We start from the raw sequence: 27541 nt of genomic DNA, 5'->3' as shown, positions 1-27541 counted from the left end.
AATGTCACCCGGAAAATAAGAAAGGCTCTAGTGTAAAATTGGGTGCCCCTTCGAGTAGCGACAATTTGTTTAAAATTTAGGCGATGAAATCTCACTTCTGGCTACCCTGATAGTTTTAACTTCCTGATGTTATTTAAATGAAAATAAATTGATGTGTACATGGACAAATTTATTTCAGTGTTCAATGCCTAGTTTGTGCAATTCTAGGATGTTTTTTTAAGTGAAAACAGATCGATGTGTACATGGACGCAGAGTTTGTGCAATTCTTTGACTTCTTATTTTGGTTTTGTGTAGCGGCCATCTTGAAATTGTGCCTTCCTGGCGTCAAAAAGAATCGCCAAAAAACAAGGAGCACCCAATTGTAACTTTTACCATAAGGAACTCTGCACGAATAGAAATGCATTAAAATTATGGGAAAAGCGTAGAATCACCCACTGCTTGACACGTTTTTAAGAATTGCACTAACTTGGCATCCATGTACACATCGTCCTATTTTCACTTAAAAAAAAAATCTCAGAAATGCACAAAAATGGCATTGCGCACTCTTCTTCTTGTCTTCAGCCATGTACACACTTATTGTCTTCAGCCATGTACACATCGACCTATTTTCACTTAAAAAGCCATTGAAAATTGACAAAACTCCAATTCTTCTTACTCTTGTAAAAAGCGCCAAATAAGTGGGGCATTCTGCAAAATTATTTAATGCAAAAAATTTTGGAGGACCCTTTTAATTTTGGACTCTGCAACTGCATCTATCTATAGTTTTTTTTTTTTTTTTTTTTAAGAAGATTCCAAATTAGATGAATTATATTTAAAACCAACGGTAACTTCAAGTTCATTTTAAGCAAAAACAATTTTCTGTAGCAATCTGTAGCAATCTTGCTTTTGAGCAAGAACAAAGGAGGTGAGGACTTTGGCGAACGCCGTTTCCTCCAGTCCGTGAGGTAAAAACAATTTTGAGTCAGGAGAGAAATTTGTTGGTTGTCTTCTTCAAAAGTGACACAAATGAGAAAAATTCTCAAATACATTCCAAATTAAAGAGCTAAAATAAGTTCACGTTTGATAAATTTTATATCTTTACGTAAAGTATTAATTCCATATTGATGTCGGGGGAAAAATAACATGTGTATCTATTTTCAAAATTCAAAGAATCATAGTTTCACCTCTTTCATAATAATAATAATAGAAATAATAATAATATTTTTATTTAACAGAATACACAAAGTAAAAAAAATTAAACAATCATTATCCATTTTTTTAAAATGAGTTACAAAAAAATATATATAAATGTTTTATTCAAGTATGGCAACAGCTACCTTTCGTTCTACGTACGTTAGCGTTCTAGTGCCATTTTATCATCGGCTCTCGACAGTGAAACATCGTTGTAAATATTCGCTTATCGAATCACTGTCGGTAAAAGATTTCATTATCAACATTTTTAAGTAAGTATTATTTTTGTAAAATGTTTTGAGAGATTGGACTAATTTAAGTAAAATTACATGTTTTACGTAAATTTTTGAAATTTATTAGAAAAGAATTGACGATGGACTCTGATTAGTTATGCTCGGTGCAAAAGCCGAAAATGACCGAGACATGAAATAATGTCTATTGAGGAATAGTTGTTGAAATCTGAAGAAGGATTGTGAAGCAGTTTTAAGTAAAATAACTGTTTAAAGTAAATGTCTTCAGTTTTGTAACCGAAATTATGCATTAATTTTGGTAACTGAAAATGGCGCAGTAGAATCCTGGTAGTGGTAGCAAAATGGCGCTGAGAGGAGTAATCGCAGCAGACGTTGTGTAAAATTGTACGAGATTTAGAATTAATGTAAAGATTTTTTATATTTGAAGTAATTTGTTTAAATATTAAATTTTTATCTGTAATACTAAAGTATGTTAAGATTTATGACATTAATTTCGAGATTTGTCAGCTCTGATTGTGTTCTCATAGTTATGGTAGGATATGGAGTACAAAATTTACTGGTAGTAGTTCCGTACTAAATCGATTTGTGATAGAAGTTCTGCAGTATCTAAAAGTAAAGTAGCCGTATTAAAAAAATAATCTGATGTTATTTTATTATATGCCGGTAATTTTTTTCTGCTTGTTGCTTCTTTTTAGTGTGCTAACTCAGCGGTAGGAGTGAGGAATGATTCTCCGAGGAGCTGAAAAATGTTTAATTTTAATTGAACAGTTTGAACAAATCAAAGTTACAAAATGCCTAAAATTGTACGCTTTAATGAAAATTCAGTTCTTGCGCGTTGTTCTGCAGTAAAAGTATGCACGGTGGAAATCGGTTAGAGGGCAGCAGTTTGAAAATGGCGCAATGCGACACACACTGCAGTTAATAAGTGAAAAAAAAAGTGAGTAACTGATGAATGTATACTATATCTGTTTATTATTTAGGACTACCTAACGAACCAATGTGCTGTCGAAAGCAGTTTTAGGTTATGTATTTAAATGTTTTCTCTTAACTGCAAAATGGCGCATTGCGTCGTCTTCTAACGCCATTAGACCATTGCTTGCTTGGCGTCTTTGGACGCCATTACTGCTCTGAGCGTTGTGGTGTGTACTTCAGAGCTGAAACTGAATCAAGATCAATAACGTATTTTTCACATTTTATTTAACGATTTAAAATTTAAAAAATTAAGTTATTTTAAAAAAGCAAATTATGTAAAATCAATTTATAAACTGGTATTCTCGCGAGAAAATGGTGGTATGTAAGATTGTGGTCAATGCGGTTGGTATAAGTATTTTATATTAAGCGATTTAAATATTTTGTATTTTCAATTCAGATTGGCTGAGATCATTTACTGAAATTTTCTTTTTAAAATCTGACTTGCTTTAAAAAATAGTAATTCTCTACTCGAAATTGCTAATAAAAAATTTATTGTTCGAACAATCATAATTCTTATCTGATGAAAAGGAGGTTGTCTTTATCCCAAATCATTACCACCTAATTAAGTTTTAGAACAAATCGAAAATGATTTCCTCTGTAGCTTCTGCATTTTTGAATTTCGGAACCTTTTGAAATCCAGCAAGTACAAAATCATAGAAACTCATTTTCAAGTTAGCAGTTGAAACTGGTGTTTTTTTAACATTTTTTATGAAAAGTATGTTCGATTATTTTAAATATCAAATTTGCTTAAGACTGATCCCTAAAATGTGCATCAAGCGAGGTACACGAAATTTTGCTTAATGCGAGTTGATCGATTGTTAAAATATGTAAAGAGAAGTCTTTTGTCTTTGCACTGCGATCAAGGTAACTGAAAAAAATCATACTCAATACCTGATAGCAAATAAAAATCAGGGATTTTCATCCGCAGAGGACCCGTTGGCGCTTCGGTAAAGAATCCATTGGCGCCGTTGCATTTTTACTCGCCAAGCTCGCGGTTCCGATGAGCCGAGCCGTAAATGTGATATTTTGTAAACGTGATTTTTAGTGCATGTAAATTCAAGTTAGCAGACAAAACAAGCATATGGTAGTAAAAATTCACAGATAATAAGCATGTAGATGTAAAACTAACCGGTTAAACGTGATATACGAAAATAAATTTGAATTAAATTCAAGTTAGCACAGAAAAGAATATATTAAGCATTTATAACGGAAATAAAAATTCATTTAAAATTATAAATTAGTATTAATGTATTGAAATTAACCGGTTAAACGTGAGAAATGAAAAAAAATTTGTCTTAAATTCCAATTAACACAGAACTATATATTCCTTACATCAGCAGTGGTTTGCTAATTTTGATGACCATGGTGATGATGCATCAAACTATTCTGTCATCTTAGATAATCAATAAAATTTTTTTATTTTAATTTAATCATCTATTTATGTCACACCTACCATCCTCTGAAAGGTTGTTAAAAAAGCATTAACAATATATCATCTTGTTAAAATTTTACGCCATAAAAATTGATTTATTCTCATAATTTTAGATGACAATAACCAATAATAAAAATAAAAGCATTATTTAAAATGCACATGCATATTTTTCTGGCCTACAGAAACAAATTATTTTAGAGGTTGGAAACCTCATGGTTCTTAGAGCCGTTAATAATTGAGAACACACAACGTGAACAGCCGTGTTATAAATTAGCATTCACCCCCTCCCGCCGTATTTTCTTCCTTTCATCCCGAACCGAGAACTGGTCTCTATCTATGAAAATATTTCTATCTATTCGTTGTTAAAATTTCAGAAAAAATAATAAGAGAAGAATAATGTAAATCTGCAAATGCGAACAGTGATATTTCAAGAAAGTGAACGCAAGAGAAAGGGTTGCAAACTTCGAACAAGCGAAAACGATAAATTGGCTGGGTTACCTGGTTTGAACTATTATCGCCAGAGTTGGCGATGGTTCAGATCTAAAACTCTCAAGAAAATTTTAGTTTTAATTAAACAAAGATGTAACATCTTGCGTGTAATTGAATTTTTGTCAGTGTACTAAATCGATTACACGTAGCCAAACCTACCATGCCAGGTAAGTATCCAAAATTTTTATTATATTTTTGAAAAGTTCCTAGTGTTAGTAAAAGCTGCCATTTATTTTAATGAGCTTTCTATACATTTTGCAAATGTCAAGCTGTAGCAGAGCAGCACTTGGGTAAGCCAGCACTCTTTTGAAAATAGCTTAAGTTTTAGATATATTTGTAGGAGATGCACCATAGTAAAATCTCCGACCCAAAAAAGATACTAGGAATTGCCTGTGATTGATTATAGTGGCTAACAAAGGAAACGCTTGAAAATTTTAGCTGCACATATTGTGAATATAGATAATAAAGTCAAATCTAATGAAACTTAATTTAATGTGCCTATTACACAAAATATATGAAAAAATTTTTGCTATGCAAATTGTTATATTAGAGTTGTATGTATTAAAGACTGATAAGATATCCTGTTAGTATTGGTCTGCATTGCTCTTTTAAAACATTTTAGGTAAGATGTAACATTAATGCACAACAGAAAACATGGCATACATAAGTTAGTCAACAGCATCCCTAAGACTGGCCATAGGCCTTTTGATGTTGCATTTATCATTGACACGTAGGTGCCAATAGGCTCAGGCCAAAGTTCTAATATAATGTATTTTCAGTTCAGTATGTAGTGTGTTATTTTGAACATACCATTGGGCTTTGACAATTTGTCTCAAAACCCCAATCTGTGCAGTTTGCAGCATTAGAACACTGGTTCAAGCTATTAAGGGAAATAGTGTATGTTTGTGTGCTCAACTTTTCTGGTAACATACCTGCCAACTTTTATGAAAATTCATTTGTTGTCTCAAAACCCTGATCTGTGCAGTTTGCAGCATTAGAACACTGGTTCAAGCTATTAAGGGAAATAGTGTATGTTTGTGTGCTCAACTTTTCTGGTAACATACCTGCCAACTTTTATGAAAATTCATTTGTTTTTATGATTGTAATCCATTTTTTACAATTTTTTCCCTTTTTCAAGTGTTTAAGCTTTATGCCATCGTTGTGACATATTTCTGTGATGTTTCTAATGAAATGAAAACTCGTCTTTTGCGTCTCCCATTGTTAAATGGAGACACTACGGGGGAAAATATTGGGTAATTAATGAGTTGAAAAAACTTAACATCCCAATATCAAACTGCATTTCATTTGGTGCAGATAATGCTCATGTCATGGTGGGTGACAAAAAGGGTGTAGCCTCTTTCCTCAAAAAAGAATAAAATGAATTAATTGTTATTGGATGGCCATGCCACTTAATTTGGCAGCAGAAAAAGTTGCAGCTGTAATTCCACACAGTAATGCTGAGTGCGAGAGTCTTCAGTGTTGTGAAGTAAAACAAAACTGTTTTGTTCTTCAATTTCACCAAAAACTCTAGAAAACATTTTAATTGCTAAATGTTATGAGGAAACTAATTGTTAATGGCAGGAAATTTTCCAAAGAATTTTTGGCTGAAGCCAAAAAATACACTAAATTCATTTCAATAATTTTTTTGTGTAACATTAAGTTCTTGTTTTATGTTTCTTCACTCCATAGAACTGTAGGTTTTTGTTGAATTTAGTGGGTTTTTTTTTTTTTTTTTTTTTTTTTTGTGTGTGTGAGTAGGATAGCATGAGTTTTTTTAACATTAACCTTAATTTTCCATCTAAAGAGCCAAGTCTCTAATGTGTGGATGTGGTTTTGTAGCTGTTGTGTAGACTCAAACATGCACTCTTGCTTGCAACACTATGTACTGATCAGGATTGTTATTTATAGAAGTGTGTTAGTTGACTTTTCCCTGGTAACCTTCTTGTCTTCTGTCTATGAGTTGCATAATAAACTGAAATATTGATCTTTTTTAATCTGCATTCCGTACAGTAAAGCTTCTTGATTTCCACGAAGGCTTACCTGCTGGGAGGGTCTAGTAAGTTTTTGAACTGCTGCTGAAAGCTACATGTATCCACAGCCTTTAAAACTGAAATTGATCTTCAGATTCACCAATTCTAATTAGAATGCATTAAAAAACTGTGGTTTTACATAATTTCTGAGTAAGCTATTCGTAAAAATTGAAATTGGCTTTTTACAAAATTTTAAACCACATTAAGATGTGCCTTCAAAGTATCGTTAACATTTTCATGTGTATACTGTATGTTGTTGCCAAGTCTGCTTGGTGAGATTTGCAGCAGTGAAACGAATCAAAAAAATTTTAAAGAAGTATTTATAAGAAATGTGGAAAAATTTAAAAGAATAATATATTAAATTATTGGTCGTCCATTCAATAGTTATCTCAACCAGCTGTGAGAATCGAATTTTTGTATATACAAATGATATTCATTGTATTAATTTTTCACATTGCATTGCCATTCATTAATCACTAAATAAGGCAAGAGTGGTATGAGTATGTAATTGTAACAGCCTTATCAAGCTGTGTTGCTTGAATGCATTTTCTAACAGATATGCAAGTATTATGATTGCAATTAAGGATATTGAATTTCTAAAATGCAGGATGTGGCTTTCATAAATATTAAACTAGGAAGGTACTGAGCATATTGGAGCTCATAGTTATGTAAATCAATGTATGTAATTTAGAATGCTTTAACTCATGTGAAATAATTGATGAATAAATTATGTCGATTCCTCAGATTTTTTTTTTCTTTCCAGGTTACTAGTCATTGTTATCATCTGTGCTACAATGTCTCAACAATTTTGTTTAAAGTGGAACAACCACATGAATAACATGATGGATGTGTTTAAAAACTTACTGTCGACAGAAGCGCTAGTCGACGTAACTCTTGCCTGTGATGGGTTGAGCTTAAAAGCGCACAAAATGGTTCTTTCAGCTTGCAGTCCATTCTTCCAGTCTCTGTTTTTAGAGAATCCCTGTAAGCATCCAATTGTGATACTTAAAGATATGAAATACAGTGAACTGAAAGCTATAATAGAATTCATGTATCATGGTGAAGTGAATGTTGCACAAGATCAACTCTCAGCCCTTATGAAAACAGCAGAGACTCTTAGAGTAAAAGGGCTGGCAGAGGTAACAAATGAAAAGAACTCTGAATCCTCTAATACTACTACACCTGCACAAGAGGATTCTAGTCATAGAACTGTGCAGCAAAGGACAGATACACCGCCTCCACAAAATAAACGAAGACGTGGCCGAACAAGAAAGCGGTCGCTAAGTGACTCTAACCGTAGTGATGAAGATTCTATTGAACCAAAGATCAAACAGCCAGATTCTCCTGATATTGAAGAAATATCAGGTGATTTAACTATGGAGGGTTCTAGTGGAGGACAGTATTCTAATTTACAATCTCAGGTGCCTATGCAGACTTTACCATCCCATAACACAAACTCTTTTCATAAATCATCATCTATAGCTCAAGATGCTCAGATTGAGGAGCCAGCATCAGCTGATGAAAGTGAATTTGGGGTGGAACCTGCTAAATTATTAGAACAAACTTTGACAACAGATGATGTAAGTGAGATAATAAAGTGATTTGTTTTCAGTGTTCAGTTGTGTATTATGTGAATGTAAAGGAGCAAATTTGGTTTGTTAATTTCTAATGGCAATTTTTGAATCTACATATATTCAGAAATGTTAAATAATTGGAAAATTTGTGATTGATTGAAAATTCTTGACCTAAATTTTCAGAATCTCTATGAATTAAAAGTAAGCTTGTGAAAGTGCAGTGTTTTATAACCCAAGCTAGATTGAGTAGCAAACTTTTTTTAACTTTTAACCATTTAATTTAAGAACAAAAAAAAACTAATGAATAATGTTTTCTTATTTTCTATACTTATAACTTTTGCTTATTTTTTATATTTAGTAAATTCATAAAGCCTTTATAATCTGTTACATGTTTCTTGGTTCTGGTTCCTTATAAAGTCTTGCTTTAAATTATCCATTTTATGTGTTGTCTTGGTATGACATTTTTCAACTTACAAAATCCCTAGTCTAGTATGTTTCACTAAGAATAGTTAAAGAATACTTTTTGGACTGTATTGACATTTTTTTATATCAGTGGTATGTTTAACTTATTGTATGTCAATAAAATGAATTCAATTGTCTCAATTCATGAAGACCTGAGAACATTGTGCTTTGAGTTGTATTTATTGAACGGTCTAATTTCCTTATTTTAGTTGTCAAATGCACGTCGAAGTGGTAGATCTTCTGTTCCTTCCTCTGGCATGGAGATGCAGAGGAGGCCTAGGAGTAGCACAGATCATTCCTCAAACTTAGTCCCTACATCAATGCCATCAGAAGCCTTAGGTTCAAATACACAACCAGAAAGCCCTCCAGGTGAGTACTCGAAGATTAGTTATAAATTTTGAAATGATCAGTATGGATATATGTAACTCAAAAATAAGATTGATCCTGCAGAATTTTTGGTAGTTTGTGAAATAAACTGGCTTTAAAAGCAACTTGAATATATAAAAAAGAAACTTGAATATTTGCATAGCCAGAAACTTTTCCAGTTTTTGAGCTAATCGGTCAAATTTAGTTCAAGTGAATGGGTTGATGATTTTAGTGATTTTCCTGATATGTTAAAGCTCATTTTGTGTAATATTTTGGAATATGGTAACAGGCAGTGTAGAACATTTAGGCAAGGCGATAAAGGTGGTACATTAGCAGTGTACATAGATAAGGTCGAGTGTGCGCAATGCCATTTTTGTGCAATTTAGGCCAACATGTACATGGATACCGTGTATGTGCAATTCTTAAAAAGGCAGCAAGCAGTGGGTGATTCTGCACTTTCTCTCAATTTTGCACCTAATCTTCATCATGTCTAAGCACTTTTGTTCAATAAAAGTTCTAGAATAAGCGTAATTCGACCAGCAGGGTTGGTTGCCAAAAAATTGCCAGGTTTCCATAATCCGAAGATTAACCCTAGTTTTCATCAGAAATGCATACTTTACGTGGACAGCTTCTGTATGCTTTCTCATTAGTAAACCTGATTTTCAGTATTTCCTCACATCTTGTGGTTTTTAATTTTTTATCCTTTATTAATGAAAATATACCCTAACAATTAAAATGAAACTTCAGATTTCATCCCAATACCCATAGTGGTATATGAGCATACTATTATTACATTTTCCGTGTGAATTATCTAGATGTATTGTAGAACTTTATAAATTCAATATTGTGTATGTCATCTCTCCCACTGTATTGACATCATATGTAAGGCTTGTGTACTTTGTTCCTATTTACAACTGTTTTGTGGTTCTACATAATTTTGACAATGGTAAAATTTAACTCATTATATCTAATTTGTGTTTATATATACGCAGATATCAAACCAGAGCTACTTGAGTTGGATCCGCCAATGTCACCTGTGGCTGGACCATCTCATAGCTCGGACAATTCCATGATGATGTATATGGATCAGTCAACCGTATCATCACTTCCAGGGCCAAGTGGTTATCAAGATAATTCAGCACTTGTTTCACAGGATTCACAACCTCAAGGTAAATATAAGGTTTTGTATATTATTTTGGTATTAAGATATTCAAATGAGATCAGGAAATGGTTATTAAGATCCAGAAAGATAAATTTCCTAAAATTAATAGTTTTGAATCATGATGATAATTTATCTGAGGACCAAATATGTCGCCCAGTTAACAGTTCCATTATTTTAGATTGAATCAACTACCAATTGTTTAAAATAAATACTAATTGTTTGAAATTAAAATTTGATTAAAAAGAAAGTTAATGTAAATGCAAACTTGTTCATTTGGCTGAACCAGCCTTGTATCTTTCCATTTGTCTAAAAAAAATCGACATTTTACATATAAAGCCATTTTCTGAACTCGTTTGTTACGAAGCCAAAGGTAAGCATTCATGTTCCATTTTTGAAAAAGGTATAAATTCTTAGTTGTGCAAAAACTGCACTTCAAATCTTAGTAGCAGTTTCTGCATTTGAATTGCAGAAAGTTGGTTTAAATATCAGGTTATCCATTTTCATGTTATATTAAACTAAGTAATCTATTGAATACTTTATCATTGTAGAATAATTGAATGCTTGCCTCTGTTGGTAATGGAGTTTTATTTGGAACAGTGCGTGTGAGCACATCTCTGTTCTACAAGATGTAAGAAATTTTTAAAATATTGATGAAAAAGCAAATATTTCAAATCTGTTGTTGAAGATGTGCTCACATAACTGAGTATTATGTTGAAAGGTAAGTATTTTAGTTGTAAAATAGTTAAATTTTTTGATTAAGTGTACTCATGTATGTATTAGATATGTATATTTAAAAAAAATGTTCCTTGTGCGTTATGTGTAATCAGTTTATTTGCGATACTAATTGCTTTCGAGCGATGAGACTTTTCAGTAAAATCCGATCACTGTCGTTAAACCCGTCCGCTTCGCTATTGCGGAATTCCGTGCAAGAGAAGACAACTTAATCAAGAGAAGAGGATACATATATTTATGGTGAGTTGGCTTTCTTTTTTTATTTTTAAAGTAGTATTTTCATGTGTAATTTAATTAATGTTTGGTAAGTCATTGGTAAGGTGACTCAAATGTCATTGGTAAGGTGACTAGTTTCAGGTGGTGAAAATTGTTTTCAGCAAAACAAGTTATTATAGGTGTATGTGTTATAAACAAGTACCTATTGTAAACAAGTTTAGAGAATCACATCTACAGCATTGTAAATTGCTAATGTATGTAAAAGCATCTACTCTACAGCATTGTAAAATGTATGAAAGTTGTCTATTGATCTTTGTTAATATCTGGGGTTTTTCTTGTAAAGCCTGTCATTGTCAAAAAAGGGCTTTGTATATATAAAACATTGTATATATTTTTAAAAAAATTGTAAAATAAAATTTTTGAAGTTGTAAAATTTGTTTTCATTGGATGTACTTAGCAGCTTGACACATTGACAACCATTTATTTGCACAACAAATAAGCACAAATAAATTATTTTTTAAATATTTCTACTGTTAAGTTTTTCTGTAATGTTAATCACAAGCACAATACTGATCAACTTGCTAACTAAAACTGATGAACATGATTTTAACTGCAAAACTGACTGAATAAGTGAGGTTGGTCAGGCAAGTAAGTAATGGATTTATGATTTCAAGGATATAAAACAAGCAGAAGAATTTTTTTGGATTTGATGTTATTTGAAGAAAATGAACAGCATTGACATTGACAAAAAATTTTAATTTCTGAATTAGCTCATATCTTTTTTCCTTACAATTCGTATATTTCTACTATTTTAAGGTGCACGTTCATTTTCTAATTAATTTTTTGCTTATTTTGTCACATTGATTCCTAACAAGTGTTCATTCTTAAAAAATTCTTTGTTATTTAGAAAACTAGATTTGGGCTTATTTAACAGTATTATCCCCATTGTTAAGTTGTTCTTTCCTTCATAAATTTCCTGTTACACCTTTTTAAGAATTTTCATCTCGTGTTTTTCTATTCATATTGCAAAATAATCATCAGATGCATTTAAAATTCTTGCTAGTTTTTATTTTTCGAAAAATTTAGTCTGTATTAATTGATGAATTTTTAATGTTATTAAAACACTACAAAGAATTGAAAATGGTCTGATATATAAAACTTTCAGCAGTGTGTGCAAAATTTGGGAGTTTTTCAGTCAAGCAAGATTTTCATTAATGCTGCGTTTAAAGGAACTGGACTGCCTCTTACTGTCTTGCCTCACACTTGGTATTTATGTTAATTAGTCTATATGTAATTGATGTAAGAATTACACAATGACTCAAAAGTTTTAAAAAGCTGTTTTATACCATTTATTATAAGATTTTGAAATTTCCCTTCAGTGTAGCAACATTATCAAGTGATTCTTTTTATAGGTAATTCAGGTTCATTCTGCCAAACTTTATGAAGATCAATCTTTATAAAATAATTTACTATAGTTATGAAGATAATAGTTCAATACACAGAAATTACAATATTAGTAAAATTATTAGTGGAGTCCTCAAGGCTGATATTGGGAGTGAAGCTTTCCTCTATTGGAGATATTCAGGCTGTTTCTTTGGCTATAATATCCACTAAATCCTGATTCTGTGAGGTAGGAGAGAGTTGATCTCAATTTCTCCACGTGTTTGACTGCAAGATGCTATTTTTATTTTGCCATAGGTTTTTTTCGTATCCACTGCTGTCGAATTTCATTATTTTCACCATCATATCCGATTTCTATTAATTCTTGATAAGTTGCAAAAGCCTGTTCTAATATTTAGAGTAAAAGGAATTCTTTGCATTGGATTTGATCTTGTTTATTACTAGAATAAGTTAATGATGAAAATGGAAACTTGAGATGTCTGTGCACCTCCAACAGTGAATGCATTTAAAGCATTTGGCACTTCCTGCAAGAAATAGCTACTTTTTTAAGTAGATTTTCACAATATTAAATATCCTTATGTGCAAGGTTCATGCAGTCCTTAAAATTCCTTGATTTTGGCAGAATGTCCTTAATTTTTGTCATCAGATAAGTCTGTTTTTACAACTGCCATTTTGGAGGAGTACATTTGGTGCTTCACTGACATATATGGTTATCTTGTTTTACAACTGCCATTTTGGAGGAGTATATTTGGTACTTCGCTGACATATATGGTTATCTTTTGAATGGGTTCATGTGTTACAATTTGTTCCCATTTTTAATGTAAATGGTGGGATACTTAAATTTCTAAGCAAGAAGTGAAACAACAAGCATTTTGAAATTATTTCATTAAAAACCCTTAAGTGCTGTTCCCACTGCAGTTTATTTGAGCTAATGTCTGTTTTGTGTGTCGAGTAGCTCTGCCGTGCCTGCAGTTGAGAATTTTCAACTTGCTGCCCTATGGGGAGTTGTGTTGGTTAGCTCAGATAAACCCTAGTGGGAAAAGGCCCTTTATAGGTATATTGTGGAGAGGTTGACAAGTTAATTAAAGCATGCAGAAAGTAATCAGAATATTCTTTTGCATATAATGAGACAAATTTCTGATTGTTAGAAGAGATGCTTAAAGAGAAAGAAATTGATAAAAATTAGCCAGAAATTAAAATGATGCGTATAGTTTTGTAGCTTTTAATGTGTAATTATCCTAATATTGTGTAATGATTCAATGTCATAATTTAGATATATTTTAAGCTGAAATTTTATTAAATTTTAATATGGCTTTTTTAACAAATAATGAATATTGTTAGAGGAATAAAATATAGTGATCATGTAAATCCATAATGATGGTTATCTAACTACCTAATTTTAATTAATTAGAACCATCTGCTTGCCCTTAAAAATTAGTCTGCATATAAAAAAGCAAGTAATTGCCTTTCATTAACCCTCACAGTGATTACAAAATAAAACAGAAAATTCAGGTAAAATTTTTGCATCTAGCATGACTTAATACAAAATAACTGGTTTTTAATGGTTTATTGAAACCTTAAAGTATATTAGCTGGGTTACAACCCCTAACTGCATCTAACAGAGCCCAAATAACTTTCAAAACTTGCCAACTGTGCCTACAGCAGGCCTTTCAGATTTGTTCTAATCAACATGTCTCTCTAGAGAACCAGTAGTGGTGACAACGTTAACTCTTGGGTTATGAATCATGCTGATTATGATCTTACATCTCATTGTAACCTATGACGCTTAACATAAAATCTACCAGCTATTTACTAAACCTCTAAACTGAACAAGTATGTGATAAAATGATGCATTAAAAAAAAAAAAAATAAATCAACGTAAAGCTAACTGTTGGTAAAACGTCAATGTCACTTATCTTCTTTCAAATATGTCCAACTGTTAGAAGTGCAAAATATTTAATGCTATTTGATAAATTGCATAAAGTTTATTCTATTCTCAAACTTTGAGTTAATTGCAAACTTTCAATGTTAATTCGTGTTTAACATGTTGAGCACGGCGCCGAATTTGCTGTCCTTTCCGTTCAGCCGTCAGTGAGCTAAGCTGTATTTTTCTTTAGAATGTTTCAATACATTTCATTAAAACTAAATTTGATCACATTTCATCGAGACTATATTTTTTAAAAACTGTTGGTTCCGTGGATCAACGCCGGCCACAAGGTTCACTGCTGGTGCCGTGCTCAACGTGTTTATAATAATGTGTCATACTTAAGGATCTATTTTGTTTTTAGAATGGTATTACAAAAGTGAAATTCAGGCATAGATAATATTTTTAATTGAATTTATTCAGTCTTCATGTGATAGTAGGTCCTTGACTTTTTTCATTAATGGTCCTTGATTCTCGTCCCTGTTGTATCTGTAATGAGATATATTGTGAATAGCATTTCTTATATCGTTTGCATCCTAATAATATTTGCTATCAAAGCATTGTTCACAATGGTAGATTTGACCAACTGCATGGAAAAAGAGTTAAGGAGAATGTTTATGCAAGTTTTATTTTCAATATTTTCTGCTGTTTGGTCAATTCATCACTTCACTGTGCTATTGTTTTTAAAATTTGAGGTTGTATTCTGATGCGTTACTGTTGAAACATTCTTTTATAGATGGTATTGCAGTTTCTCTAATATTTTAGCACTTTCTGCAGTTAATTGTAAAATGTGATAAGTGGCAATTAATCCTTTGTATGTAGTTTCTTAAATGATGTAATGATTTTTATATATTTCTTGAAAATATTCAGTAGGCCTGTCATTTGGATGCTTTTGTAGAAGGATGTTCTTGCAATCAATATAGCTTTAATATGACATTGGATAATCTGTTATGGCACAGTAAAAACAGTGGAAGTTGTCCATTTGGAACAGATTGATATTATGCAATGTTTTGTTTGAAGCTATAAATACATGCTTGCTGTCAGAAATCTAACTACATATTGACTAGTTTCAATTACGTAAGTTTAGCTTAACATAGTGTGAACAAAATTTAGTGCATGAAGTCTGTTGTGTGGTTGACTTCTGGAAGTTCTTTTCTGATCTGGTGTGAGGCAGATTCTAGGTGTTCAGGTAGCTGGATGTTGCAGTGCCATTTGGGTGCTCTTCTACTGCCCCAAATTTGTCTCCTTGAGAGCCACCATACTTAGTTTGGTAATTGAAATTTATAGCTTAGCAAAGGTTTGAAAATAGGTGACCAAGACTCATTGTCTAAAATTGATTTTGTTAGCAGTGCAAATGGCAGCGCTAAGTCTAGTTACATGTTTTAACTAGTTCTTCCCCATGGAAATTTATCATAACATATTGTGGAAATAATTTCATTGGTTTTGAAATTTGTTTCGCTGAGTTCATTAATGACATAATTATGTAATGAAACGATGTATATGAACAAAGGGCAGCTTGGACAATGACTTTGTTGAAGAGCCTACATGAGAAGCAAGAGCTATCTGGAAAAAATTGAAATCTTGTCAGAGCAAATATGGTCCCAATATTGAACATAGCTTTTACAGTTAACTGAACAGTGCAGTTTGTTAATGAAAAATGTCTGACGAGAAAAAGAAAATTGTTAATATTGCAATTTCTAGAGAATAAAAAATGAAATGTGAAATACATGTATTTTAAAATATTAATGCTAGTGAACATTTGAATTCATTAGTCGCATTTTATTGAAAGACGGAGAAACAGTTTTTTGGAACCAGTTATTCTTTCTTATATGAACTTTGCCTTGATTGGTTTCAAAACGTTTGGTATATTAACAGAGCTTATTGCCTCAACAATGCCAGGTATTTATGCATTAAACACACTTAATTTTTATATCATACAGAAGAATGAAAGGAGCGACATTACTTTTAGCAGACACTTTCAGTGACGTATTTTATCATAAACATTGCATAATTTTCATGCAACGACCTTGGCCAACTTTCTTTGAAGTACACCCTCATGATTGTGTGTGAGACTTGTTTTCAGCTGACCTGCGAATTTTTTTTTTTCCTCTTGAAACACTTATTGATACAGTGGAATCAACACATATGGAATGATAGATAACTTTCGGGATGCATTTCACTCATTTACTCATTCGTGATCTCTCACAGTTTTACCCGTGGAATTCTCATAAGGCCATTTGTGGATTTATCTGAGGTTACTGGGAATTACTACTTAGGTAGTAGAACCCCAATATAAATAAATTTATGTCAACATATTATTTATTTACTTCTGAACTTTCTGTTTCTTTACTAGGGTCAGCCACATAATTTTAAAGTACTACTGGCTCAGTGTTGAGTTTTTGGCAGATGAAATCAGTTCACTTTCTAGTTCATGGCTGAGAAAAACTGCATAGGTCAGACTAGAGTGAAAATCACAACTGGCGTGATGGTTTAAAACATTTTATTTTGAAGTGGAATAATTATGTATAAATACATTTCCTCTTAAATTGGTATAACAATAGGGTACTAAATGCACCCCAGAATTTCTGTAAATGCAATATAGCAGCAAAAGAGTTATGCATAATAACTGCAGTAGTAAGTCTATCCTGAGCAGCGAATGGGTGAAAATATTTCGCATTGCGGTTAGTGAACGGGGAAGTGCGATTTTTAACATGGTGCAATATGGAACCTTGAATTTAAAGGAAAGTTCAAGTTTAATTTTGTAATAAGATAAAAATATGAAGAAAAACTTATGTGTTAGAAAAATAAATTATTAACTAATAACTAAAATAAATTACCAATTCTGAACCCATGCATAAAGTAGATGCAGTAATGGACCGGTTAGCAACTGCAAACGTTTCTACGTGAAACCTGGCATTTGTGATTATTGGCAAAACAAGTGAAAGAAAAAAGATAATGAGAAATAAGTATTTACAACTAATTTTGATTTTTATAGGATTACCATTTTAGTTGGAGAAATTCTCTAGCTGTTTTTCAACGAGAACTTATGCAAATTGTAAAGTTCAATATTTAAAAAATTATTTTGATGACAATTGTATTTTTCCAAAATTTTAAAGTGTGTTTAGAACATCTTAATATATTTGACATATGTGAAAAAGACACTAAAAAAGTGACATTTTGCAGAAAAAAAATTTTTTTTTGGATATGAAGTTCAAGCAGGAAAACAAGAGTCCAGTAATGCAAATATTAAATTTATAACCCCCCGAAAACTCAAAGAATTGGCAAGATTTCTTGGAAGTATTAATGTGTATCAAAAATTTATTACAAATCATACAAGAATTAGAACCCTTTTATGAATTTGCTCAAAAAATACTTCGATATAAATGGACACCAGAATGCTAAACAGCCTTTTAAAAATTTAAGACCCTTTAATTTCCAGACCTATCTTAATTTATTTAATCCAAAATATGTATCATGCATTTGTATTTAAATTGTTATTTGTAGGTGCATCTAAAGAAGTTTTTGGTGTAATTCTAAAACGAGAACATTCCAATGGTAATTTACATCCTATAGCTTGTGATTTTTTGAAAATTAAGATCTTATAAAAGAAATAATACAATTACTGATTTAGAATGGTTAGTTATTGTAGATGCTATGGATAAATTTTATTACTATTTCCATGGTAATCATTTTACTGGCCGTACTGATCATGTTGGCCTAGTTTGGTTTATAAATACAGTCAAAAGTCGTTAATTCGGACACCCATAATCCGGACCTCAAAGCTAAAAACTTACCTCAAAACTAAAAACTTTCTGCGCATAGGCGTTTACGCGTGCGCACAAGACCTTTACGACTGCGCATATGCGTGTGCACAAGCGCAGAATACGTTTTCGTGTGCGCGTTTTGTGTATAACGGACGGTATAAGCTAAAATTCTCCAATTATGTATTTCAGTTAATGTTGATGATTGCATTGTTCCTTAATCTTCGAATTAAATCCGTCTTATTATTTTCTGCAGACTGTAAGAGCAATTTTATAAAAGTGAACTTGAACTTTCGATTATGTCAAATAGAATTTCCGATGCTGGAGCTCCCCCAAAGGATCTACAAAACGAAAGTATGTTTCGATGTCCATTAAACAAAAAGTGGAATTGCTGCAAAAAATGGATAAAGACATGAAGAAGGTTACAGAGAGGTTAGTGAAAACGAAAAAATTTCGATTGACAAGTTAGTCCGTATTCTCGGCACAGCAATTACGGGACTTTGCAACTGAACAAGAAATTATGTCTGTTCATAGAATTAAAGAGAAAGTATTATCACATAAAACGAAGCAACTTAAACACCTTGCATTGAAAGAAATGTATAATAAAGTAAACAAATAAATATTAAGCTTTTTTTTTTCTGTAAATTTTGATACCCTTTAGATCATAATTGTTCTTTATTTCATAAATTACGGTTTCATATTTTTAATTTTATAATTTCTGCATGCCATCTTAAGAGATTTAAACTGATGATCTATAATCCGGAATCGAAGTCCGGATTAACGACTTTTGACTGTATAAAGCATCCTACAGGTAGACTATCTCGATAGTTGTTAAAGTTTGTATGATTTTGATATAAAATTAACAAAAGGCTACTAATGTTGAAGTTGATATGCTTTGTAAACATTTACGTGTACACGCTAACTTATTAAATGGAATTTAGGTAGTAATGTTTGTAAGAATGTTTTAATAAGTGTAAGAATTAATGATGAGTTAAGTTTAAAAAAGGAAGATTTGTTTGTACAAAATTGTAATACTTGTATTTCTTTGCATAATTACTTGAGAAAGTTCATGTTGTATTTGATTATATTGGTGTCTCCTCAATGTTAAATTTGTTGTCACCTCAGTATTATTGGGCAGGAATAGTGCAAGATATTAGATTGTGAAGTCAGAGTCGTAGCTAGGGTCTTCAGCGCCCAGGGGCAACTGAAGATTTCGTGCTCCCTACTGTTTGCCAAGGAATAAAAACATTTAATTCTAAAATGTCTTAACATCAATTTGGCACCCCTTGGATTCTGCGCCCGGGGACAGATGTCCCCCTTTGCCCCCCTCTAGCTACGTCCCTGTGCGAAGTTTGTCACTTTAATAACAAAAGTGAACAAAAGAAATTTGATTTAATGCAAACTTTACCATCAGCATGGGAACCTGAACTCTTATCAATGATACTGGAGGTGGTTAAAGTTATTATAATTCTACTAAAAGTGCTACTTGTTATGTATAGACTATATCATGCTACTCGATATATATGGACTTTTGCTTCTAAAACCGTAATTGCTGATACTTGTATAAATTGTTCAAATTCAAGTACTAAAGAAAATTTTAAATAATGGAATTGGTGCTTTTTCAAAATTTAAGCATTTTTTTTTTATAAATAATTTTGTTACACAATTTCTAACTACTGCTAATAGACTATAAACTAATAAAAAGACTTATTCAAATGATTATAACTAGACTCAAGAGTAAATTGATTTCTTACCAAAGTAATATTACATAGATAAAATTCTTACCTCAGGTTACTGAAGAATCCAATATTACTTGACATTCCGTAACTAAATTCCCGCATTCTTACTTAATATACATGGAAAATTACTTTATAATTCTAATATTTTATAACGACTAGTGCTAAGAAAATTGCTTAGAGAAAATCTCATGATTACCATTATGTAAACAAAAATACACACGACTCCCAGTTGAAAGCTTCCAGTATTCGTAATACTTCTAAAAAAGTTACATTAATTAATATTAATGAGATTAACTACCTGTTATATAAAGTGCAATAGGAATTTCAGTGTTCGTATGGTCCTTAAGAGTCTTTAGGTTTTTTGAATCGATTTTTGGTCTTAAAAAGTCTGCAATTTTGTCCAAAATTTGCAGAAGGTCCTTAATTTTAATCATCTGAAATTTCTGTTTTTACGACTTTTAGTGTGTGACTTTTAGTGTTTAGTGACTTTAGTGTTTTACGATTTTTAGTGTGAATTAGCATTTTGGCAATTCACTGGTGAATATGATCTTTTGAATAATAATAATCTTTTGAATGAGTTCATGTGTTATAATTTGTTCCCATTTTTAATATAAATGGTGGAATACTTGAATTTCTGAGCAAGAAGGGAAACAACAAGCATTTTGAAATTATTTCATTTTTTCTAATAAAGAGCTCTTGAACAACTTTTTGCTTTTGGGGATGTGAATTCTTTTACAGTTCTAAATTTGGCAACTTATCAACATTTTGGCAATTTTAAGATCAGTTTCTATAGAAAATTTGTAATTCAGAGATCTGGGAATTTTTTGGCTATTTTTTTTTTTAAACTGCAATATTGATAAATTCCATAAAATAATGGTAATATACTGAAGTTATACTTGAAAAATAACATTAAAATAAAACATTATTTTTCTCTGTCGTATTATAAAAATCCATTTTGGCCACTTATTATACAATATTTTGAATCTGAAAAAGTAAACAAGATATACACAGTTTACGAAACAGTTCTTGGCAAAAGCCAAATAACTATGTAATTAAAAATGTCTCCTTTTTAATTTTTTCATAGTAAGAGTTTTTCTCATTGTTTCAGAATATGCATTAGTTTTCTCTATGAAATTTTACACTTCCCCCCTCCAAAAAATTTCTGCCTTTTTGCTGTTACAGAATTGGTAGGGGTAATTTTTCTTTAGGATTTTAGACATTGCGCCTTTGAAAGTGTAGAAGGATTTGAAGGCAAGCTTTATAGACTCATGATTGTAGAAGATTCCAGAAAAATGTCTCCATGGTATTAACACGTAATGAATGTATTTTGCAGAAAGTTTGCGATGAATTTTTTACTTTTTGGAGGACATCTGGAAAAACAGGGAATACATAATATTTTACTTCTGATCCTAGAATCTTTTTCTTAACATGTTTATCTTCGCTACTTATTATTAGACACAAGCATAAAAAATATCAAAAATGCTTTTAATTGTATCACATGGACAGGAATCGTAGAAAGGATTTTTTTATTAATAAAGAAATTGAAAACTAAATTTATCTAATATGTCTTAATGCATGTCAGACAGAGCCGAAATTACTTTCAAAACTTGCCCAACCGTGCCCACATCATGCCTTTCAGGTTTGTTCTGATCAGCAAGTCTTTCTTTAGGTAAGCAGCAGCGGTGACAACAGATTGACTTTTGTTATGAATCATGCTGATTATGATTTTACTTCTCACTTTAATCTATGCTGCTTGACATAAAATCTACCTGCTTATTTATTAAACCGAGAAAGACAAAAAAAAATCAGCATAAAGCTGTTAGTAAAACATAAATATAATGTCACTTATGTTCTTCCAAATATGTCCAACTATTATACGTGTAAAATATTTAGTACTGCTTGATAAATTTCATAAAGGTTACTTTATTCTCAAACGTATTAATTAAGGTATGTTTAATAATAATAATGCATCCTACTTAGATCTATTTTATTTTTAAGATGGCATTACAAAAGTGAAGTTAGCCATAGATAATATTTTTAACTGAATTTATTCAGTTCCCATTTGCTCATAGGTCCTTAATTTTTTTTTTTTTTTTTTTTTCATTAATGGTCCTTAAAAGTACTTAATTTCTGTGTTAAGAAATGTGTAGGAACCCTGAATTCGTATCCAGCGATTCAAACTTAAAACTTGAGTTTTCATAAAAATCCTTGAAAATTCTAACTTCTTTCGGGTAAATTAGATGGCACCACCCCTAAATTCGTCTCTAAGTTTTGTGATACATGTCATGATTCACCCCTCGAGATCTACCCAGTTTGGAAATCTCTTTCATCGCCGTTATGAGCACTACGTCTTTTTCTGAAAATAAAACATCCTCCGAAAATAAGCCTTATTGTGATTTTCGGAACTTTTTGTAAAATAAGACATCCTCCGAAAATAAGCCCTATCGTGATTTTCGGAACTTTTTGTAAAATAAGACATGCCCCGAAAATAATCCCTAGTTAAAATAATGTGACAAAAAGAATTCGGTAAAAAATGCTGTAGATTTATTAAGTAATAATATGTTTAGCTTTCCTAATACTCGTATTTCAGAGAAATGTTTGAAACAAAATATTCCGAGAAATTGTTTACCGGTACAGTTTGTTTCAAATTAATTCTTGGAATTTATCTTAACCAGTTCACTGTTTGCCCCAAGAGAGAGAGGTTCACAGGAAAGGTATCGTCATCTGTTAGCGTTGGCAGACTCTCTTCGGGTTGAAATTTGGGCTGAACCGTAACCCCCGAGACACATACGATCAGTGACCTTTTTCCAACCCCCACAGAATGAGTCGAAAATCAAAAGGGGTGATTGATGGGTAAAAAATTCATGGGACAAAATAACTGGTAGTGATGTTTCCAATGCCCTACGAACAGGCTACTTAGACAAGATATATATCTATATCGCAAGACATGAGAAATTCGGACCAATGATTCAACAGGAAATGGATTTAGAAGAAAATCAGAATATAATTCAGAATTTTATTTATGACGACGTTCCAGAAGATGACATGACTGTAATTGAAAAAATTTAAATTTCTGTATTCTGTGTAAAATAAATATTAAATAAAAATAAATAAGTATACTTTTATTTTTCCCCTTCCCCGAAAATAAGCCCTAGCGCGTATTTTGGACCAAAAAAGAAAGTAAGACAGTGTCTTATTTTCGGAAAAAGACGGTATATCTCATCGAGCGGAACAAGCTAACTTATGTGCTAACTAATCTCCGCGGTTAGCTTACCGGAATTCTATCTCCATCATCTGCTGCGAGAATCCTAATGTGGATTATTTTAAGTTACAGGGAAAGCATTGCAGTATGCTGTAGAAAGCACTGATATAGCTAGAAATTTGGGCCCTTAGGCAAAACTTTAAATAAGAAATAAAACTTAAACTAAGTATATATGTAAGTTAATTATATAGCGTTTAGTATGTGAATATACTAGATATTGTCGCGGGGTGTGGAGTGTGGCAATTGATACATGTAGAGGCCTGGCTAGGCTGCACCTCGCCATCTCGTTGCAATCGCCCCCACCAAACGTGTATGTATATGCAATGATAGCACAATCTATTTGAATACTTGATGATATTTAACTTTTAGGATTATGTATTTGCAGATACTATTTTATAGAAATTTAACTGAGGAATAACTGTTCCATTGAGATTAGTAACATATAATCCAATAAAAATGTAACAAAAGCACAATTTTGGAAGCACTGAAGTAAACACTGAGATGTACATGCGCAGAAATACTGGTGGCGTAGATACTTGATGCTTAAAGCGTTCACCCATACTGAAGAGAAAACGAGTCGAGCCAGATTAAATTCCTTTTTCTTTTATTTAAATTCACATGTGTGGCCACAATTCACTTGGCACGCCAATCGTGCCTATTTCCAAAACAATTTCGATACTATAGCAACAGAAGCAAAAATAGACGATTGCAGCAGGCTTAACATGATGAAAGCATAAGCGAAGAGTGTCGCAGTTCTTCAAAGGAAGTAGGGAGGGAGTCGGAAAAGTTTCAGTTCCGAGTTTTGGTTTACAATTACTTTGATTGGGCAAGAGACATTTGCATTAAGAGTTACGTAAGATCGCATGATTAATTTGAATGGCGCTGTTTCTAAGACAGAGATACGAAGTCCTCAAATTAAAGAAAACTAAAAGATTACAGCCAATTAAAATTGGAAGTTTGCTTTCATATTTTTTATCTTACACACACACACATATGTATATATATATATATATAAGAAACGTTTTTAATGTATCATCTCCAAGGAATATAAATTTAGTTAACGCGATGAATTATTAAAATTAATTTGAATCTGTATTTTAAGTATAAGTTACGTAGATTTCTGTTGTACTAAAAATATTTTAATAAGCTGTATATATGCATATAATTTCATTGTAAAGTAAAAAGTCGGAACATAAATTAAATATAAATTTAATTAAAAAAATTACATATATATTACTACTCTGTTACCGGCTCGGCGAGTCCAGTTTTTTATTCTTATGTTGGTAAGTGTACATGTTTTGCTTTAAAATTGCTCGAGAATTTTTGTTTTTATCTTCCGGTTACGGTTTTTATGCTTTTAGTTCATCCGCATGCAATAATTGAAAATTGTCAACATTTTAAAAGTGTTGCTTAAGCCTACGTTAAGACCGCCATTTGTTTACTTTCGAAACTCTTAGTATAATAGTCAATTAAGTTAGTCTGCACCAATTCAGTGTCTTTTTGCTGTGTGACCAAAATGTAACCTCGAATATAGATTTTTAATGAAAAGCGAATTTTTATGCATTTTCCCCTTGCCGCGAAGTGAGAATTGATTCGATTGAATTAGAAATACAGTCGAATCCGGTTAATTGGACCAGCCGCTTTTTCGGACCGAATCCTAAAGAACCGAAACAAATCCTATGTACATAAGCCTAATATTATTCGCTTATTTGGACCAAAATTCCGTTTAATCGGACAAAAACGTGAGAGCGAATAAGAAACAGAAGCCACAAGTCTGCCGCGTACAGCGGATGTACAGGTGGTCCGCGACATACGGGAGGATCTGTAGCTGTGATACCCGGGAGAATGCTTTATCAAAGGTCAGGAATATCTTAAAGTGCATGACAAGAGCAAAACCAGTGGGAGGTGAACACGCGCACCATTTTCTTTGACCTTTCTTAAAACAGAGTTACCAGTAGCCGCCAGCGAGGTTATTGGTCCCACTTCGTCTCCGATTTTCGAAGAAATGAACAATATAGTTTCCGGCTCCACCAGAAGGAATTCCCGCCTGTCAATCATGATTAAAGTTTACTATCATTTCACCACCCTTTAGGGATAATTTTAGTGCCAAAGCTTTGAATGGCGAGCATTTTATCTCCTTCTTGACCTCAACATCTTGACCCCGAAACACCAAGGTTTCTTCAGACCTCTTTAGTCAGTGAACTGTGCGTGTGACTTGTCTCCCCTGCCAAAATGCCACGATGGGACTTGACGTTAGCTAAAAAAATTGGTTTCCTGGATAAGATCAAGCAACAAACACGAAACACTAGTCAGCGTTGGTTGGTGGAAATTACCGGATTGGCAAAGACTACAATTTCGCTCTTGATAAAACAGGAGAATGAGCTGAGAGAAGAATGGGTACAACGTGAAGGACGAGGGGGGACTTCCAAAAAACGGAAGCATAAAGGCAATGATCCAGACGTCGATGAGGCCCTTTATGAATGGTTTGCCATTGTTACTGGATGAGCTGTGCGAGTAAGCGACTCAATGTTAAAATGCAAAGCAGAACAACTCGCTATAAAGCTGGGCCACGATGACTTTAAAGCTATGGACGGTTTGTTGTCTCGATGGAAATCTAGACATGACATAAAATTCAAGAGAGCACATGGCGAGAAAGAAAGTGCTGATAGTGCAGATGATAAAGAATGGTATCAACAAAACTGCCCGAGCTTCTTGAAAATGTTTCAGCAGATGACATCTACGTTACTGATGAAACTGGGCTGTATTATCGCGCTACACCGGACGGATCGTTAAGTTTCAAACACGTTGCACTCTCTGGCTCCAAAAGAGCGATGGATCACGTAACTGTCTTGTGCTGCTAAATCATGTCAGGAACGGACAAGAGGAAGCTATTGGTGATAGGAAAAAGCACTAAGTCTCACTGCTTTGAAGGACTTAGGATGGACAATTTACCAGTTGTGTATCGTGAGAACAAAACAAAAATGCGTGCATGACCTCTAAACTTTTTAAAGAATGGCTGAAGGATTGGAACAGAGAGATATAACATCAGTTGAGAAAAATGCTACTTCTTCTTGACAATTGTGCAGCACATCTTCGTTTAGATTGCTTGAAGAACATCCAACTGGAATTTCTACCTCCCAGAACCACAGAGCTTTGGTCCAGTTAATGGACATGGGCATCATCACAAATTTGAAGACCCTTTATCGTGCAAGGTTGGTTAATTACATCCTTGAAACAATTGAAGAAAGTTTGCTGACCTCATAGTCAAAAGCCAGTGAAGTCCATGCAAAGGTTAACATCTTCCAAGCAGTTACATCTGTGGCCGACAGCTAGCGAAAAGGGAGCAGTGAAAAAATTCAGAACTGCTTTTCTCACTGTAGCTTTAAGCACTTAGTTTTGGAGATGGATGTGGACATGTTCATTGAAAGTGAAAATGATGACGGACATGTGGAACTTCAACAGGTACAAAATTGTGAAGAATTTTTATCCGTCAACAATGAGCTTCAATGCTACGATGAAAATGAAGATTATGACGCTGCAGTCGTTGCTCGAGTTGCAGCAAAACACACGACAGCATCGGAAGACCGAGAAAGGGATGATGATGATGATGCGCTAATAAGTTGGTGCAAGTGACAACACAGGATGCGAGGAAATGCATTGAAACTTTACATCGGTATTTCATGCATAGGGGAAATTAAAGTAGTCCCATTTCTGCGTTAGATGTTTGTGGCGATTTCGGTCACGTGAAATTCGTCAAGAGAACGCGTCAGATCACATTGGATAAGTTCTTCAAATGTTGACTGGAACTTGGTAAGTACTTGTTTTTATTGTGCTTCGCATGCTGAGTATCGGAGATCATTTCTTAGAATTCGTTTCTAAATTTTCTCAATGAAAAACGTTCGACTGTAGTTCTTGTTTTTACATGTATGTTCGCCATACGTGTGTACCACACAATAAAGGTCATAATTACATTTTAGTATATGATGTACATGTATATTTACTGTCTGCTACATATAGCACGTCCCGTCTTACAACATAGGACATGTTCGTGTAATCAGACTAGCCGGTTATTAGGACCAAAATGATCGCTTCCCGATGTGTTCTGATTAACCGGAATCGACTGTATATCTCTAGTGAAATTCGAAGAAATAAGTTTAAAAATGAAATACAGTAAAAAAAAGTGTTTAATAAGCCGTACAAAGAAGTCACGTGGTGTCCTCATCATATGTACGTATTTCATGTTACAAGTATATATCGTATCATATACACTGCTCGACATTGAAAATGCAACACCAAGAAGGGGTGGTCAGAAATTTATGTAAATTTTAGAGTAGACTCACGTCACTGAGTTATGCGAATGATGCAAAATGCGCAGCTCTCCGACGCACATGAAGTAAGATATAAGGGAAGTAACGTGCAGAATGGGCAATTTGTGTCGTTATTTGTGCCAGATGAATTATCGCAGAACGTTGGTTTTTGTCCCGGAGGATACGTGTAATAGGAAAGAATGCCAGGTCGCCGTCAAAGAAGGCACTTCTTGCAGATAGACAATTTTGCGAGGGGTATGGTGATCAGACTGAGAAGGGCGGGTTGGTCCT

General features: G+C 32.9%; 1 protein-coding gene across 1 annotated transcript; it reads left to right on the top strand.

Moving 5' to 3' along the window:
* Nucleotides 1-1316: 1316 nt before the first annotated feature.
* On the top strand, nt 1317-11289 carry LOC118197067 (uncharacterized). The gene is made up of 4 exons (XM_035368551.2): nt 1317-1442; nt 7108-7924; nt 8590-8749; nt 9739-11289. The coding sequence occupies exons 2-4, from the start codon at nt 7139-7141 to the stop codon at nt 10089-10091; spliced, it is 1299 nt and encodes a 432-aa protein (XP_035224442.2). The 5' UTR covers nt 1317-1442; nt 7108-7138; the 3' UTR covers nt 10092-11289.
* Nucleotides 11290-27541: the final 16252 nt, after the last annotated feature.

The sequence above is a fragment of the Stegodyphus dumicola genome, chromosome 5, assembly GCF_044657685.1.
Source record: "Stegodyphus dumicola isolate Sdum_Otavi_A_Nest chromosome 5, ASM4465768v1".
Lineage (NCBI taxonomy): Eukaryota > Metazoa > Arthropoda > Arachnida > Araneae > Eresidae > Stegodyphus > Stegodyphus dumicola.
The sequence above is the reverse complement of the archived record's forward strand: the minus strand, read 5'-3'. Positions and strand labels throughout refer to the sequence as shown.